Source organism: Parasteatoda tepidariorum, chromosome 8 (assembly GCF_982258835.1).
Source record: "Parasteatoda tepidariorum strain Cologne lab strain chromosome 8, Ptep-v5.0, whole genome shotgun sequence".
NCBI lineage: Eukaryota > Metazoa > Arthropoda > Arachnida > Araneae > Theridiidae > Parasteatoda > Parasteatoda tepidariorum.
This window is the reverse complement of record NC_141762.1, coordinates 111,181,492-111,198,273: the sequence shown is the minus strand read 5'-3', so window position 1 is coordinate 111,198,273 and position 16,782 is coordinate 111,181,492. Positions and strand designations below refer to the sequence as shown.

Sequence of the window (16,782 nt, the reverse complement as noted above, 5' to 3'; positions counted from 1 at the left end):
CCGAGTTCTCGTTATAAACGAGTTCGACTGTATTCAGCTTCATTGTTTTTTCGAGACTGAGACAGATTTGCACTTGTTTATGTTCCTGTATTAATGAGTTAACATTGTAATGCAATACGTTAAAAAATAAATACAAATAAGAAGGATATGAAAAATCTCCCGAATAAAAACCCATTACATGTAAGTTTAAATATAAAAGTATTGTATATAAACTCGTGCAAATCATGTCATTATTAAAAAACGACAGTGCGTCTGATAATATGATATTAATTATTATATGATATTATATCTCATTTAACCCATTGGTACACTAACATAAACAAGTGCAAATCGGTCTCTTAAAAACACTATAGCTGTATAGTATTACCTGATAATTAAGATTTTACATAGAATCTTAGAATGCGTCCAATAATTTATCCAATGACTGTAAGTTACTGGTTATTACCCTTAAACCAGGGATAAAGAAATATTTTACACGCATACCTTTAAGACGTTTATTAATATTATCCTGATCAAAACAAAAAAAAATCATGTTAGTAAACGGATCAAGCATGTGATTTGTCAGTCCAATGAAAATGCACAGAAAGGCTCTAATTTTCTGCTGCAATTTAAGTATCTTAATATATTTTCATTATTTTTTTGTTTTTGTTTCTGCAATTAAACTGGTGGTGGATTCATGGTTTCGCTAAAATTTAATTACTTGTAAGTGATTTTAACAGATTGTAAATCGTGCGAGTGACATTATCTAGTCACATGTTTTAATGCAGATGTACCCTCAAATTGTTTTGTGTACCTGGCAACTTCGAATCATGAGTAGTTTGTTTATGCTCTACATAGCTGTTAAGTAGGAAATAAGTAATAAACGTGTTAAGTAAGTGCCTGTGTTAAGTAAGGAATATGTAATGAAAGAATTGAAATCGTTATGAAAGAATCTTTGTGTAAAAATATGGAATGCGCCACTTAAGGAAATTGATATTTGATGGGCCAGGCTTACTCGAAATTGATTAGAAAGAACAGTTTCAAGCGTAAACAAATGCCACTTTTCAGCAACCAATCAGAATAGAGGTAACCACACTACGTCACTTGTAAGTATCCCATTGCCGGCACATTCATGGGAAAGTAATGCTTGAAATCCGAAAAATACAGCAAAAAGTTAGAAAATCACAAGAATTCAGAAAAAACATTTCTAGTTAAATAATTCTACTTCCTGTTCTTTGTACAAAATTCTTTTTTTAAAAAAAGTGCTGAATCAATAGCAATTGAGCTGGAGCATATATTATAGGTGAGATTATCAAACGGTGATATAAGCTAAATCTGATGCAGAAAAGAATGGCACTGCTGACCATAAAGCAATGAATAAAGCAAAGCAACGCGAATGAAGCGCAAATAAAAACACTAAAATGGACGGTTCTATAAGCAATAATCTTCCACAGTGCCGAAACACAAAATGACAGTAACGAGACAAACAAGTAGCAATAAGGAAGGAGACAATCAAATTAGTAATTATAGTAGTATTAATAATTATGGTGGAAGTAGGTTGGGGTGGAAATCAAGAAATTGAAATAAAATAAATTTTCGAACATAGGAAAAGAATGTGCAATCGAAAAGATTACGTAATTAATTAAATTATTAGAGTTTTTCAAAATATAAAATATCTTCTAATGTCGAGGAATGTACATGAAAAATAGTGTTGAAAAGAATGGGTAATTGAAGACACTAGAAAAAAAAGGATTTTTGGAAAGATTTTGTAATTATCCAAAGTTAGAATTTTTCAAAATATGGAATGTTTTAAAAAGTCGTGGAATGTACATGGAAAATAGTGTTGAATGATTTAAGCTGAGCAGCAAAACTTAAAGAGTAAAAATTCTGATTTCTTAAGCAGAACACAGCAAACCTTACATTACAATCTGCCTCTGGTAGCTTTGTCTTTTTTTCATGTGGCATTTTTGTGATAGATATATTACATTTAGCCTATAATGAGTACAATTATTTTTATTTGGAATAAATAAGTTTAAATTTTAAAATCACTGAATGAGTATTGCTACAAAATCTATACATTTGTGTTTAATTACTTTATAAGAATTTTAATGAATGTATTTTGATCAAATTTTGCAAAAAAATAATTAATTTTCGTAAATTTTACAAGGATTAAAATTTTTAATTTTTCCGTTAGATCAACTGCTAGTTCATTCAGCTAGGATCAATTTACTAAAAATTAATTTTACAGTATACATTCGATATCTTGAAAATCTTGTTATGACAAAAAAATATTTTTTCCGTTTCACATTATATATCCATGCATGTCAATTTGAATTTTCGTGTATTTCATCATTTTTTTTAAAACTGTTGTTAGCTAATTAAAAAAGATTTTCACATAACTATTATCGAAGGATAATTCCATGAATAAAATAACATTTTTTATTATTAGTTTATTTAAATAATGACAACTTTTAAATTGTAAAGTATAGATTCATACTTTAAGAACCGGTAAATTGTAGCAATCGGACAAAAATGATAATCTAGTTTCTGGGAATGCTTAAAACTTACAGAGCAACAGCAGTATTTTTACACTTATCCAAAATAAGAAAGTACCGGCTGACCCGGGACCCGACTTATCACAAATCGGGAAGCATTTATATTAAATACAATTATATTCAGATGTATTTTAACCTTAGAACTAATCAAAGAATAATTGATATTCCATCAGTTTCTAAATAACCGATTTGGTTTTGCATAAATGTTATATTGCTATGAAAGGATAATAAATCCAAATTTTACCGGGAACCGGCCGGGTAACCGACCCGGTACCTCTCCAAGCCGCAACTATTATCTCTCGCGTCTCACTTAGGGGACAGAGCGTTCGCCTTCCAATGAGCTGCACCAGATTCGAATCCCATCAGTGGCTGGTCCATACGAATTCCGTGCCCGACTTGCGCCGATCGCAGTGCTGACGTAAAAATATCCTCAGTGGTAGACGAATAACTGGTTAGAGTACCCCTTGTCACTTGGTTGACCTTGGGAGGTTTTCCTCTCCATGTAATGCTACTGCGGGTTAGTTTCATCGAAAAGTCTTCCCTGTTTAATTCGGGAGTTCCCTTGTCTTCTGGAATGAGTTCAAGATCACGAGGCTACGGAGTTGAACATGAGTAGTCGTAAGCCCAAAAATAGGGTCGGCTGTTCCACGACGGTTATGAAATATAAAATAAAATAAAGAGACATTACTGAAAATCTTAACATTATATTAAAAGTTACTCGATAAGTTCTGTTTTTTTGTTTCGTTTTTCTGCACTGTGCAGATTAATTCCGTTTTTGTTTTTGTACCAACAGTCACTGGTCAAATTATTAGACTTACTATAAGATTCTATGCTGAATCTTTATCACCAAGTGATTCTACACAGTTTTATTAGTGACTTAAAACCGGTTTGCACTTGTTAATGTTCGTATATCCATTGGTTAAATGAGACAATACACAATATAAATTCGACTATATGTTATATATATATAGAATAATTATTATATCAGGGATTATATTAGTATATTATAATAATTAGATCCAATGATAAGACGAACTATAGTTTTATAGTAATGACACGTTTTGCACGAGTTTATAGGCAATACTTTTGTATTTAAACATACACGTAATGGGGTTCTGTTTGGGAGATTATTTATATACTTCCTGTTTGCATTTATTTTTTAACGTATTGCATGACAATATTAACCAACTGATACACGAACGTAAACAAGTGCAAACCGGTTTCAGCAGCGTAAAAACAATAAAGCTGTATAGAATATCACCTGATAATTGAGATTTTACGTAGAATCATATAATGAGTCTAATAATTTGGCTGTATATACCTATCTTGAACATAAATCATGTATTTTTTTTATTGTAATTAAATGCACTTATTGTGTAGTTAAAAACTAATGAAATGAATAGCATCCAACCTAATACAGCTTTTTCTTTGAAATAAATCATTTTTTTAAACTTCTTGTAGGTCTTTTCTGAAACTAGTACTATTTTAAAGATATTTCTTTCTTTTTCTATTTCATTTAGAATTAGTATTTAAACTCTAACATACTTATAGATTCTTCATGCATCCTTAGTAGCCAAATTACTTCAACTAATTATTCGACTATTATTAGAGGCGGAAACTTTGGAGACCTTATCTGTAGTGGGTGCGGAAAGTCCCCATTTATAGGCAATACTTTTCTATTTAAACACACATGTAATGGGTTTTTATTCAGGAATTTTTTCTTCATATACTTCCTATTTGTATTTATTTTTTAACGTATTGCTTTACAATGTTAACCCATTGATAGACAAGCGTATTATATACAGCTGTATAGAGTATCACCTGATCATTAAGATTTTACACAGAATCTTATGGTAAGTCTAATAATTTGACCTTTGGCCATTACCTTGTAAAGAAATTAAATGTCTTACCTGGTACAAAAAAAATATTCAAGGGAGGAAGATTTTAAATGTCATTTTTAAAGGTATCAACACAAACTGTTCTAAATTTATCAGAGGGTTCTGGAAGCGATCCCACTTTATTACCATTAGTATTATTTTACTTTGTTAATGAGGATATTCCACACCATGGGGGGGGGAATAATTCGAAGTGGATATTTAAGAGAGTCATTAGAACACTCTTTATTTTGGAGATAAAAATAAAATTGAAGGACGACTCTTCCAAGTTCATTGTTCAAGGACAGAAACCGGTTTTAATTTACACTTTTCGCTTAGAAACTAACTTAGTCTCTCCATGAAATTGGAGAACAATTTTTTTAATTCTATGGAAACTATAATAGTCCTTGGTCAAACTATTAGACGCACTCTAAGATTCTATGTAAAATTATAACTATCAGGTGATATTCTATGCAGCTGTATTGGTTATCCCGCGACAGAAACCGGTTTGCACTTATTTAAGTTCGTGTATGAGTTGCTTTAATTAGACGATATATTACATGTTGTTGTTAATTTACGTCGCACTAGAGCTGCACAATGGGCTATTGGCGACGGTCTGGGAAACATCCTGGAGGATGATCCGAAGACATGCCATCGCAATTTTGATCCTCTGCAGAGGGGATGGCACCCCCGCTTCGGTAGCCCGACGACCTGTACGCGAAGTCGAGCACTTTACGGTAGAACAGTTTAACGAGGACCCACACCGTACACCCTCGGTCCCTACGCAGGCTGATCCAAGTGGTCACCCACCCGCACACTGACAGCAGCCAGTGATGCTTGACTTCGGTGATCTGCTGGGAACCGTGTCTTGACGATCAGTCCACTGCGGGACCGATATATTATATAAATATAGAATATTATATCAGGCATTATATTAGTATAGTATAATAATTAGTTCAAATGATTGGACGCGCTGTAGTTTTTTAATTATGCCATGGTTTTGCACGAGTATATAGGCAATACTTTTATATTTAAACATGCGTGTAATGGGTTTTTATTTGGGAAATTTTTTATATACTTCCTATTTGCGTTTATTTTGAACGTATTGCATCAAAATGTTAACCCAACTGATACAGTAACGTAAACTAATGCAAACTGGTTTCATCCGAGTAAAAACAATACAGCTGTTGAGTTTCACCTGATAATTATAATTTTGCGTACAATCTTATAGTGCGTCTAATAATTTGAGCAGGGGTTGTATAAACATCATTAGTTTGCTTATGCTCGACATGGTTTCGTGTCTAGTAAGAAATATATAATGAAAGAATTGAAATCCTAGTGAAAAAATCTTTGCGTAAGAATATAGAATGTGTCACTTAAGAGAGTGGATACTTGAGGGACTTGCCTCATTCGAAATAGGATGGAAAGAACAGTTGCTAACGTAAACACATGCCGCGTTTCAACAACCAATCAGGATAGAGATATTCCTACTACGTCGTTTGCACGTACCCCATTGTCATGTTGTATCTTGATTATCGTCTTAACGTACTTGTACATACAGTCCATGGCCATATTATTAGACTCGCCATAAGATTCAACGAAAAATTATATAGCTGTATAGTTTCTACTCGGATGAAACCGGTTTGCATTTGTTTACGCTGCTGTATCACTTGGTTAACATTAAAATGAAATACGTTGAAAATAAATGCAAATGGGAAGTATATAAGCATATAAAAAGTTTCCAGAATAAAAATCCATTGCATGTATATTTAAATATAAAAGTATTACCTATGATCTCGTGCAAATCATGTCATTATTAAAACACTACAGTGCGTCTAATAATTTGACAGTATGTGACTGTATGTGACTGTAATTTGACAGTATTTGACAGTATGTGTAGTACTTTGTACAACTAAATAAGATTCTTTTCACAACACTAAATATTTACTTTATTTTCTTCATATATAGAGATAACAGTCGGCAAAGAATTCTGTTAGGTTAAAAAACATAACGCTAAAAAAGAACGAATTCTAAAAGAAATAAAAATAAACAACTTAAAAAATAAAAATGCTGTTGCCAGCCATAGAATTTTTTGAAAGTTAACTTAAAATGACAAACAAAACGATGTTAACACAATGACGCAGAAAGCGCAACTAGATCAAAATTATACAAGCGCAACTAGATCAAAATTATACAAGCGCAACTAGATCAAAATTATGATACCTGAGCGCTTGACGTAACAGTATGTTTACGTAAAAAACGAGAGAAAATTGTTGAAGGGCTTAAAATGTATTTTTGCTTTTTTTAAAAAAAATACCTTGCTTAAATAATGATCGATATTTAATTTGGTACGAGTCGTACCACGAGGCCATATGCTGCCAAAATGTGGTTTGCTTTGGAGAAAAAAAAGTTTTTAAGAGCTCATCTGTATAAATAGCTTGATACATTTAAACTATTCCGCATCATTTAATCGTTAAATGTAACAAAGGATCCTTTTTTTTTCGAACATCAAACGAGTTTATGTTCTGCTGAGTGTGAAAGAATAGCTTGATGAAAGCTCGTTGAAAGCAGGAATACACTGTGAAGGTAGAAACAGGTAGAAAATAGTTACGATAATAAATTTCAAGACTTGTCTTGGGGCTGTTCCATCCTTGAGTTTCGTCCAATTCTACATCCTATTTGCATTCACTAATGTCTTCAACCTCTGACCCCTCGAACACTTCATACGCACGCAAATCTCGATGAATCCAACTAGGGATTTTCTAAACTTATAGATGAAATAATTTTCCATTTAAATTTGAAAGCAAATAGTTGAGATTTAATAGTTTTTTCAAACTTTAATAACGTTTTTATAAACTTGATTTCCTGTTTTATTTTATTTTATAACCGTCGTTGAACAACCGACCCAATTTTCAGTTTACGACTGCCAATATTCAACTCCGTATCCTTGTGATTTTGAACCCAATTCAGAAGACAAGGGAACTCCTTGATCAAGTATAGGGAGAAATTTGCCTCCGTGGAAGACCTTTTGAGGAAACTAACCATCATTTGCGTTACATGGAAAGGAAGACCACGAGAACTTCTCACGGTTAGCGTGATGGAAAAAGGGATTCTAACCCATGATCTGTTTACCACTGAGGATATTTCACGTCAGAGCTGTTTTCGGTGCAAGCCGGATGCGGAATCGTATCGACTAGCCATCGTCGGTATTCGAACCTGGTTCAACTCATTGGAAGGGCAATCCCCTGAGCCATGGCCGCTCATGGTTGAGAGGAACGAAAGGAAAAACTCTTGAAATCACTCATATTTCTATTTGAGCTCCGTGTCATTTAAAGTTCGTGCAATTAATGTGAAATGTAAAGTATCGACTTTGACATGTTACTGCAACAGAGTGGTCGAAATGTTTGGCCTATGCTCTTACAACCTTATATCTCTAAAATGATGAATCAGTAAAATGCACTCCATTTAAAAATTAAATTACCGAAATATGAATTTAGAGAAAAACATATTAGAAATACATAAATATTTAAGTAAAGATCGCAGATAGAAGTTGAGACATTTTTATGATGTTGAATTGATGTTTTGTTCTATATTTTGTCTTGTTGCCAACATATATTTTACTACTTTCAAGTCTTTCAACTTTTTTCACGAATACATCAGAGACAAACGCTTCACTGTTCCATTTCAGTTCGCTGCCCTTTTAGAATATTCTCTTTCTGGGTTCCCATTTTTCACCTTCAATTTCTTTCGAATTGTCAACCTGACGTTTCCTGCCTCCCATTGCAACTATCAAATGCACACAGTCTTTTGCTTAAGAAAAAGTCAACAAGAATAGACCTGGAACACTACAGTGTGTTTGGGGTGAATGAATAGTCTGGAAGGTTCCCAAAGAATAAAACGAAAAAATAAATTTAATGTCGTTTTCTCTTCCTTTCATTGCTTTCGAAGAATCGAGCAGTTCCGGAATGGTCCTGCTTAGTGTGAATTTTTTCTCCGCAAGTATTAAAGCGGCACGAGTACCGCAGCAATTGTTGCCACTTCCTAGAATAACTCTTGCCGTAAATAAGAATTTTTTTGTTACGCCTGATAGATCATGATGTATCATCATTTCAATCTTTCAGTTTCGTTTGCTTGTTTCCTATGGAAGTTTAACTAGTTCATTTGACTCTATGGATTTGCAAAAGATATTCTGTAACAGCGTCCCTTAACATCATCATCATATTTTGATATTCATTGTTCTCGTCTGCTTAGAGCTTCACCGCAAATATTGAAGCGTTACCGTAGCAATTGTTGCCACTTCCTAGAATAATTCTTGCCGTAAATAAGAATTTTTTGTCGCGGCTGATGGATCATGATGTATCATCATTTCAATCTTTCAGCTTCGTTTGCTTGTTTCCTATGGAAGTTGAACTAATTCATTTGACTCAATAGATTTGCAACCGATATTCTGTAGCAGCGTTCTTCACCATCATATTTTGATATTCATTGTTCTCGTCTGCGTAGAGCTTCACCGCAAATATTGAAGCGTTACCGTAGCAATTGTTGCCACTTCCTAGAATAATTCTTGCCGTAAATAAGAATTTTTTGTCGCGGCTGATAGATTATGATGTATCATCATTTCAATTTTTCAGCTTCGTTTGCTTGTTTAACTAGTTCATTTGACTCAATGGATTTGCAAAAGATATTCTGTAGCAGTGTTCCTTAACATCATCATCATATTTTGATATTCATTGTTCTCGTCTGCTTAGAGCTTCACCGAATGTATTGAAGCCTTAGCGTAGCAATTGTTGCCACTTCCTAGAATAACTCTTGCGCCTGACACATCCTGATATTTTTTATGTTACTCTGCTTCTCTTAAATGAGAGTCTTTATTAATTTACAATGGATGTCAGATCAATTATTGTATTTTTTTCATATTTCATCTGATTACCTTCTTTCTGTAATTAATGCAGATTTTAATTCTCAGAGTTGAATCACAATACCGATGAAAATCTTGACATAAAAAGTGGATGATCCTAGTTTCATATTGCTAGTTTACTAGTCCACATCATAGTCAAACAGCATACGTTATCTTTCGCCATTTTTAGCCATTTTTTTCTTCCATTTCTTAGAACAAAATAGTAAATTAGACTTTCCGTCCCCCCTACAGACAAGGTCTCCAAAGTTTCCGCCCCTAATAAAGGGAATTAAATTTCTGTAGAATTCGCAGAATTACATAACAAAACATAACTGAACCCTAGAAAATTAAACTTTCATCTTATAAACTATCAATTTTTGAGTCAGTTTTGTGTTAGTTTCAAAAATTGAAAATGCTAAATTACTAAACAATTATTTATATTTCAAAAAAGAGTATTTTTTATGCACTAAGCTACTATTTTTTGTGAAAATAAAGAAACAAAAATTGTTCTGTCAATTCGCAATTGAATAATTAGTTGAAGTAATTTAGTTACTAAGGATGCATGAAAAATCTATAGGTTGGAGTTCAAATACAATAAATAGGTTAGAGTTTAAGTACTAATTCTAAATGAAATAGAAAAAGAAAGAAATATCTTTGAAATAGTACTAGTTTCAGAAAAGACCTACAAGAAGTTTAAAAAAATGATTTATTTCAAAGGAAAAGCAGTATTAGGTTTGTTATTCATTTCAATAGTTTTTAACTATACAATAAGTGTATTTAATTTCAATAAAAAATATATGATTTATTTTCAAGATAGGTATATACAGCCAAATTATTAGACTCATTATAAGATTCTATGTAAATTCTTAATTATCAGGTGAAACTATACAGCTAGATTGTTTTTATGTGACTGAAATCGTTCACACTTGTTTATGTTCGTGCTTCAATGGGTTAACATTGTCATGCCATACGTTAAAAAATAAATACAAATAGAAAGTATATAAAAACCTCTTGAATAAAAGCCCATTACGCGTCTGTTTAAATGTGAAAGTATTGCCTATAAACTTGTGCAAAATATGTAATTAATAAAAAAACTTCAGTGCGTCTGATCATTTGCTCTATTTATTATAGTATACTAATATAGTACCTGATATTAAAAATATTCTATATTTATATAACATTGTAATGGAATACGTTAAAAAATAAATACAAATGGAAATGTATAATGTAAATGGAAATGTACCCGTATAAAAACACAATACGCGTCTGTTTAAATATAAAAGTATCATCTATAAAAGCGTGCAAAACATGTCATTAATTAAAAAAAAATAGTGCGTGGAGTGCCTCCGCGCAGAAGAAGTTAAACTTCGCTACGTTAATTGTAGAAGAATCAGCTGTCGTAGAAGGATTACTAGTTCTATTCAACGACTCTTTTTCCTGCTCCGCTCGCTTCCGTGCTCTGTAATCACGATAATATTGTGCATTTTTCCCTCCAATTGTTACACTTCTGAAGCAGATGGAATCTCTCAGAGTTATATTTAAATTGTCTCCCTCCGACAGACATCGCAGCTTCTAATTTTGACGGATGAAGTCCTTCCTGTCACTTTCATGTCAAGGAAGTTCTCATCTGTAGTTCTCTCGTTTTAACTTCCACAAATCAGTTATTCTATGCAGATTAACTGGAATCATCCCCCCCAAAATGTTTCATTTACCTACAATCTCAGGTCATATTATTCGACGCGCTGTAAGATTCTATGTAAAATCTTAATGATCAGGTGATACTCTATACAGCTTTATTGTTTTTACGCGATTTGCACTTGTTTACGTTTCTGTATCAATGGGTTTACATTGTCATGTAATACGTTCAAAAATAAATACAAATAGGAAGTATATAAAAAATCTCCCGTATAAAAACCCATTACTTGTCTGTTTAAATATTAAAGTATTGAACGCGTGCAAAACATGTCATTATTAAAACACTACAGTGCGTCTAATCATTTGATCTAATTATTATAATATATAGCTTGATATAATAAATATAATATATCGTCTAAATTATCATCAAATTTACATTATATGTCGTCTCATTTACCCCATTGATCCACGAACGTAAACAAGTGCAAACCGGTTTGAGTCGTGTAAAAACAACAAAGCTGTATAGTATCACCTCATAATTAAGATTTTAGATAGAATCTCATACCGCGTTTAATAATTTTACCAGGGACTGTAGATAACGCATTAGCAATGCCCGCGCTATGGATTTCAAATTATTAGCCAGTAAATAAGCCAAACAGCAAATGTATTCGCCAGTTTTCGAAAGTCTTCGCCAAATGCAATTTTTTATGATTAATTTCTTTTCCCGTAGAAAACTATTTCACGGTTTCAGGCTTATAGTATTTGGACCCAATTCTATAATAGGTTATGCTGCGCATTTACCGAAATTTTCTTTAAACGAATAAAAAATACTGATTTGTTTAGAAAAATTCATTTTGAAGTAACTTAGAAGATCGAGTTAAATATATATTTTTATTTCCAGTGGGAAAAAAATCATTCGTCAAAATACAATTTTATTCTCTAAATTTACGATTTTATCGCATTTGACGAGAGCGAAGTGCGGTCCTTACATTCGATATTACAGTACGTTATCTTGATTATCTGCACATTGGGCAGTCATAAGAATCTTTGATAGAACAGCAGCAGCGTTTTTATAGTAATATAATATTATTCATCAATTTTGTTTCCATTTAAGGAATCAATAATATATTCAACAAGTTTGTTGATAGAATCAATCGATTAAACACTTACGATACGAAAAATAAAACGGTTTCCAGCATTTCACCAATCGAGAATGTTATAACAAAGAGAAATAAACATTTGAGCTTAAACGTTGCGTCTCCCACTTTAATTTCGAGAATTTATCTCTTTTTTTAAATTGATGTGAATATAAATAGACTAAGTTACAGACTGTTTAGTCTGAGCGCTAAGTCTATGATTGATTTCGAGTATTTAATTTCTAGTATTTATTCCTTTTCGAATATTTAATCATTTTTCCTCTAGTATTTATTTATTTTTCCTCTAGTAATTATTCTTTTTCGAGTATTTAATTTCGAGAATTTATTTCTTTCCTTTAATCGATGTGAATATAAATAGACTAAGTGACAGACTGCTTAGTCTGCGCTCTAAGTCTATATTTGATTTCGAGTATTTAATTTCTAAACTAATACTGACTTCTGTCTCTACTGACGTCTGTTTATGATAAGACTCTTTCTAAAATTGAACTTCCTCAGAAACAACAAACAATGGTCTGGAGCAAATCGTTTTTAAATCGCTCGGAAAATTTTTTCTTCCTCTTTGACGTTCGGGAGAAGAGCTTTTGTGTATTGAAAAGTTTTATTTGGAAACAATTCAAATCGTCAGATGTGGACTTAAAAGTGTTATTTCAGAAGAGAGATCTTCCTAAAATAATTCTAAAAATAATTCCATAAGGCGATGCACCTGCTGAATGAGATAACTGAAAAGATACCGCGCTCTCCCACAAAAAAAGTTTTTTCTTTTCCTTCCGAAATTTTACAGGCAAATGTCGGCCCACTTGCTTGACGTCACGTGACTCCTATAGGCACCACCGAGTCTCTCATTGGTCGAGAGAAAAAATGACGCTTTCAGCTCTGATCGAGAAAGCGTTCTCGCTTGTTCCGATGTTAAATACAATTCTACAGTATTGGACACTTTGGACTAGAATCGAGAATTGAATAATCGTTTGCTTCGAACAAAGTTGTACTAAATACAAATCTACAGTATTGGACACATTGGACTAGAATCGAGAATTGAGTAATCGTTTGCTTCGAACAAAGTTGTACTAAATACAATTCTACAGTATTGGACACATTGGACTAGAATCGAAAATTGAATAATCGTTTGCCTCGAACAAAGTTGTACTAAATACAATTCTACAGTATTGGACACATTGGACTAGAATCGAAAATTGAATAATCGTTTGTTTCGAACAAAGTTTTTTTACTTTTGGTGTATTCGAATTTGTTTATAAATGGGGGTGGAGGAAGAACAAGCTACCACCGGGTCGAGTCCATCACCAGATCTGAACGAGAAGACGCAAGGCAACGAATCACCAGCTATCGTAACCCTCTCGTTATCAGAACTTGGTAGTATTTTTTCTAAAGCGGCGCAAAGCGTTGCTTCAGATGGAGATGAAAATAAAAAAGATGATTCTTCTGAATCTCAATCGAATCAGGACACAATTTCGGACACTATCGTGGTTATTCATAAGTGTGAAGATTCGGAAGACGCAAATGAATCATCACCAATAGTCGAATCCGCTGAAACCGAGGAAGTTGCTGGCGGTAAGTACCAACACGTACATAAGTACCAATACATACGTACTAATACATACTGACTAAGTTTGGTAAATTCGTGATTCAGTGAGAACACTTATTCATATTTTTTCTCGCAATTGTTTACTTGAAATGTCAATTTTGTTTTAAATAGTTCTGAAAATTATGTTGTTGAAATGATGGTGAAAATAATGCTTTTCCAATTCATATTTTATTTCCATTTTTTTTTCACTTTTCACATGTTTGTCTGAAAAATATAAGATTTCGCACTTGCTACTAGCTCATATTTAAATGACATTGCAAAATCCTTATTTTTTGTTAGTTATTCCTATATTCAACCTTTTATTTTTGAAACTTCAACACAATAAAGTTTCAGCTAAATCTTTACAATAATGGCATATATTAGTTATTATTGGGAAAATTGTTGGGCGTAGTATTTTTAAATTTTAAACCTCTGCGAAAGATATTAAATTATTGAATTCCTAAATTAATAATTCTTACTTTATATTTGTACCGTAAAAATAACTCAACTGACTTTTTATGCACATCGTATAAAAGTCAGTTGAGTTATTTTTACGGTGTACTGTATTTATAAATTTTAGTACCATTGAATACGAAAAATGGTGGCAGAAAAGAACAATTTTTTATGTTTTACTACACAATCAACCAAAAGTTATCTATGATGTATCACTACATTACGTTGTTGTTACATCCATTTTCCGTGTTTATTTGCACTAAAATTATTTACGTGTAGTGTTAGTGATAGCTTTGATCATAATTCATATAGTTGAATCATAATTCTTATTCATTGTCGATGAATCATGATCAGAATTCTTACTTTATATTGCATCACAAAAATAACTTAACTGACTCTTATGTATCTTATCTCACCGTAATTATAAATTTAAGTGCAACTGTGTACCGGAAATAGTGGCGGCTAATTTACACCAAGAAGTGAAGAAGAACATTTTCGATGTTTTACTAAACAATCAACCAAAAGTTATCTATGATATATCACTACATTACATTGTTGTTGCCCTCATTTTCGGTGTTAATTTGCACTAAAATTCTTTATGTGTAATGTTGGTGATAGTGTTGATCATAATTCATATGGATGAATCATAATTCATATCTATTGTTGATGAATCATGATCATAATTCATATCGATGAATTATGATTCATTGTAGATGAATCATGATCATAATTCTTACTTTATATTGCATCGCAGCTGCGTGCGAGAAATACTGGCAGCTAATTTACACCAAGTAGTGAAAAAGAACATTTTCGTTGTTTTACTACACGATCGACCAAAAGTTATCTATGATGTATCCCTATATCACATTGTTGTTACCACCATTTTTGGTGTTAATTTGCACTAAAATTCTTTACGTGTAGTGTTAGCGATATTGTTGATGAATCATAATTCATACATATGAATCATAATTCATACATATGAATCATAATTTATACATATGAATCATAATTCCTACATATGAATCATAATTCATACATATGAATCATAATTCATATGGATGAATCATGATCATAATTCTTACTTTATATTGCATCGCAGCTGCGTGCGAGAAATAATGGCAGCTAATTTACACCAAGTAGTGAAAAAGAACATTTTCGTTGTTTTACTACACGATCGACCAAAAGTTATCTATGATGTATCCCTATATCACATTGTTGTTACCACCATTTTTGGTGTTAATTTGCACTAAAATTCTTTACGTGTAGTGTTAGCGATATTGTTGATGAATCATAATTCATACATATGAATCATAATTCATACATATGAATCATAATTTATACATATGAATCATAATTCCTACATATGAATCATAATTCATACATATGAATCATAATTCATATGGATGAATCATGATCATAATTCTTACTTTATATTGCATCGCAGCTGCGTGCGAGAAATAATGGCAGCTAATTTACACCAAGTAGTGAAAAAGAACATTTTCGTTGTTTTACTACACGATCGACCAAAAGTTATCTATGATGTATCCCTATATCACATTGTTGTTACCACCATTTTTGGTGTTAATTTGCACTAAAATTCTTTACGTGTAGTGTTAGCGATATTGTTGATGAATCATAATTCATACATATGAATCATAATTCATACATATGAATCATAATTTATACATATGAATCATAATTCCTACATATGAATCATAATTCATACATATGAATCATAATTCATATGGATGAATCATGATCATAATTCTTACTTTATATTGCATCGCAGCTGCGTGCGAGAAATAATGGCAGCTAATTTACACCAAGTAGTGAAAAAGAACATTTTCGGAGTTTTACTACATATTCAATTAAAAGTTATTTGTGATGTATCACAACTTGTAATTTAGACTAATTGTTGATGGAATCATTTCAGACGACCTCGGTGATGCAAAGGCTCACTTGAGCGATGCCACACGTCGCATCCATGACATGGACATGGAGATAAAGCGTCTTGAGAACGAGAGGGAAGAGCTGAGCGTTGCCTACAGGGAGGCCGAGACACTCAGGAAGCAGGAAGAAGCTAAAGCTCAGAGATTGAGTTCTGAGCTGGCATCTGTCAGGCACGACTATGAGAGGAGACTCACACAAAAGGAAGAAGAGCTCGAGGCTCTCAGGTAATTCATTTTAGCTTTTTTTTTTTTTTTTTTTTTAAAATGCAATCTTGATCTTAATTTTGACGCTTAAAATGAAACAGCTCCGATGGAGGAAAAATAGTTTCCGCATTACATTTTCAAAGTTATTATTTTTTTTTAAAATAATTTTTAAATATTAGCGATAAATTATTTCTCTCAAAACAAGTTGATAAATCGATGCAAAGAATTTCAGATTACTTCAGTAAGCAGTTAGTTTCAAAAATATTTGAAAATGCGAATAAAATGAATTAAAATGGCATAAATAAGACCGTATTCAATCACGTGTGTCCAAATACTTATAGGTAGATAGTGTTCATATATATATATATATATATATATATATATATATATATATATATATATATATATATATATATATATATATATATATATATATATATATATATATATATATATATATATATATATATATATATATATATATATATATATATATATAT

General features: G+C 32.1%; 1 protein-coding gene across 1 annotated transcript in view; it reads left to right on the top strand.

Moving 5' to 3' along the window:
• The window catches only part of LOC107441917 (paramyosin), a 91,566-nt gene that overhangs the window by 59,630 nt on the left and 15,154 nt on the right, over positions 1 to 16,782 (top strand). Inside the window, exon 10 of the mRNA XM_087149334.1 lies at positions 16,063 to 16,303. Coding sequence (XP_087005460.1) covers positions 16,063 to 16,303 — 241 coding nt within the window. The remainder of the gene's footprint in view (positions 1 to 16,062; positions 16,304 to 16,782) is intronic.